The following is a 2357-nucleotide window of genomic DNA, read 5'->3' as shown; positions in this document are numbered from 1 at the left end:
CTCCGCGCCCCAAGAGCCGCGAGGTTGAGAGAAGGGCAGTCGTCAGGGCGGTTGGATCACCCAGATTTGTAACTGAAGAAGGGCGCGGGTCGCCGAGGGACATCTCCAGCTGGCACCGGACACCGGACTTGGAGCCCAGGCTCAGAAATTCCAACGGCTGCCCCGTGGGCAAACCGACCCGGGGTTCCCGTCTCCGGTCACCGGCAGCCTAGCGCCCCTTCCTTCCCCGCACGTTATCGGTCCGGTGTCCCCGCTCAGCCCTCCCGGGCAGCGGCAGAACAAACCGGGCTGCTCCCGGCAGCCGCGACGAGAGCCGGGGCAGCCCCTTCCGCCGAGCGGCTCTCGCGGGGGTCTGAGCCCTCGCGCCCCCGCGCGTCCCGCGTTGTTTCTGAGCGTGCTCCGCAAGTGATGTAACGAGGCCAGGCTCGCGCGCCGCTTTCCCTCCTGCCACGCTCGGTCCTTCCTCCTCCCGCGCCCCGCGCCGCGCGCACGGCCAGCGCCGGCTCCGCTTCCACCGCCCTGGGGACCGACGGGCACTGCTGGGAAAGACTCTCCCACGTTCCACCTCCTGGACGCACAGTCAGCGGGGAAAACCGGGCTTTCCTCCCACAACCAAGGGAGCGAGCCGAGGGGACAGCTGCTGTGGAGGTTTCTGAGGAGACTCACACTGGCCTCTTTCCCTACTCCCTGGAGACGGCAGGAACCCTCAGGTACCTCGGTGGCCCCAGTCGGTGCATGTTTATATGAGAAAGAGACAGCGGTCGCAATAGTGAGGGGGTGGGGGGGGAGAGAAATTGCAAGAGAAGCAGAGGGGAAAGAAATTGCAAAAGAGAGGTAGAGACGAAGACTGAAAGACAAGTAGAGAGAGACAAGCAAAAAAGAGACAGAGAGCTGGTGGGTGGGAACTTGATTGGATTTTTTTTTAACCCGCTGTGGTTTCACCTCTGGCAGAGGAGAGGAACGCTACTCCCTGGCCAGCAAGCAGCCCCCAACCTGGATGGAGTGAAAGATGCGGCCTGATGACATTAACCCGAGGACTGGGCTGGTGGTGGCCCTGGTCAGTGTCTTCCTGGTCTTTGGTTTTATGTTCACCGTCTCTGGGATGAAAGGGGAGACTCTGGGAAACATCCCCCTCCTGGCCATCGGGCCAGCCATCTGCCTGCCAGGCATTGCGGCCATTGCCCTGGCCAGGAAAACCGAGGGATGCACCAAGTGGCCGGATAATGAGCTGCTATGGGTCCGCAAATTGCCCTGCTTCCGGAAACCCAAGGACAAGGAGGTGGTGGAACTGCTGAGGACCCCTTCAGACCTGGAGTCGGGCAAGGGGAGCTCAGATGAGCTGGCTAAGAAGGCGGGCCTCAGGGGGAAACTTCCCCAACAGGGGCAGGGTGAGGTGCCTATGGCCAGCTCCATCACCACCGTCACACCCACGGAGGAAGGAGAATGCCAGAGCCTGGTCCAGAGTGGGCATCAGGAGGAGACATCCAGATACCTAGACGGCTACTGCCCATCTGGCAGTTCCCTCGCCTACAGTGCCTTGGATGCCAAGTGCTCAGCCTGGGACAGATCCGACCGCCCTGAGCCGGAGGACAGCATCTTCTTTGTGCCCCAAGACAGTATCATTGTTTGCTCCTACAAGCAGAACAGCCCCTATGACAGATACTGTTGTTACATCAATCAGATCCAAGGCAGGTGGGACCACGAGACGATAGTCTAAGCTCTGCATACAAGGGCCACTATATTGATAGAAACAACTACACGCAGCTCCCAATGGAAGGAAATTGCTCTGCTCAACAGCCTTCACACTGTTAGACATTGACCTGGTATGTGATGGGCGGGCAAACTTCTGCTGCCTGAGAGTCTGTAAATAGGCATGTTGGGGACACATTTTAGGGAAAGGGGAGATGAGGGTAAAGGACAGTAGAAGAGGCAGTGGGTAGGAAAGGAAGCTGTTCCAATTGCTACTTAACAATTTAAACAATGTTGAATGCTTTGTAAAAGAAACCAAAAAGTGCTATTCAGCACCTACTGAAAGTGAGATAAGTCTAGAGTAGGCTGCAGGTGCCAGGCATCAAACGATGCACGGGCTATCCATAGGGAAACCGAGCTGCTTTATGTCTGAAGAAATTGAAAGAAAAATTTCGATGTTTCATTTTATGACATGATTTTTCTCTGGTGAAAAGCTTCTCGCACTTGGTATTTGCTGAAAGGAAAAAAAATCAAGATAGATTTGTTAAACCCCCCTTAGATGGGATGGTTTTTGGAGAAAGGGGAGTTAAATACAGTTAAATTATGTAACAGAATTTTTATGTTGTTATTGTCTGGTAAGATTATGGTTTCAAATAAAGTAAAATAAT

At 55.4% G+C, this 2357-nt stretch overlaps 1 protein-coding gene across 1 annotated transcript; it reads left to right on the top strand.

Annotated features, from left to right (window-relative positions):
* The first annotated feature begins 407 nt into the window (after positions 1 to 407).
* On the top strand, positions 408 to 1717 carry TMEM215 (transmembrane protein 215). Its single transcript, XM_012656296.1, has 2 exons — positions 408 to 710; positions 952 to 1717. The coding sequence occupies exon 2, from the start codon at positions 1010 to 1012 to the stop codon at positions 1715 to 1717; it is 708 nt and encodes a 235-aa protein (XP_012511750.1). The 5' UTR covers positions 408 to 710; positions 952 to 1009.
* The last annotated feature ends 640 nt before the right edge of the window (positions 1718 to 2357 follow it).

Source organism: Propithecus coquereli, unplaced genomic scaffold (assembly GCF_000956105.1).
Source record: "Propithecus coquereli isolate 6110/MARCELLA unplaced genomic scaffold, Pcoq_1.0 Scaffold114, whole genome shotgun sequence".
NCBI lineage: Eukaryota > Metazoa > Chordata > Mammalia > Primates > Indriidae > Propithecus > Propithecus coquereli.
Note: the sequence above shows the minus strand (reverse complement) of the source record. Positions and strands in the feature narration are given on the sequence as shown.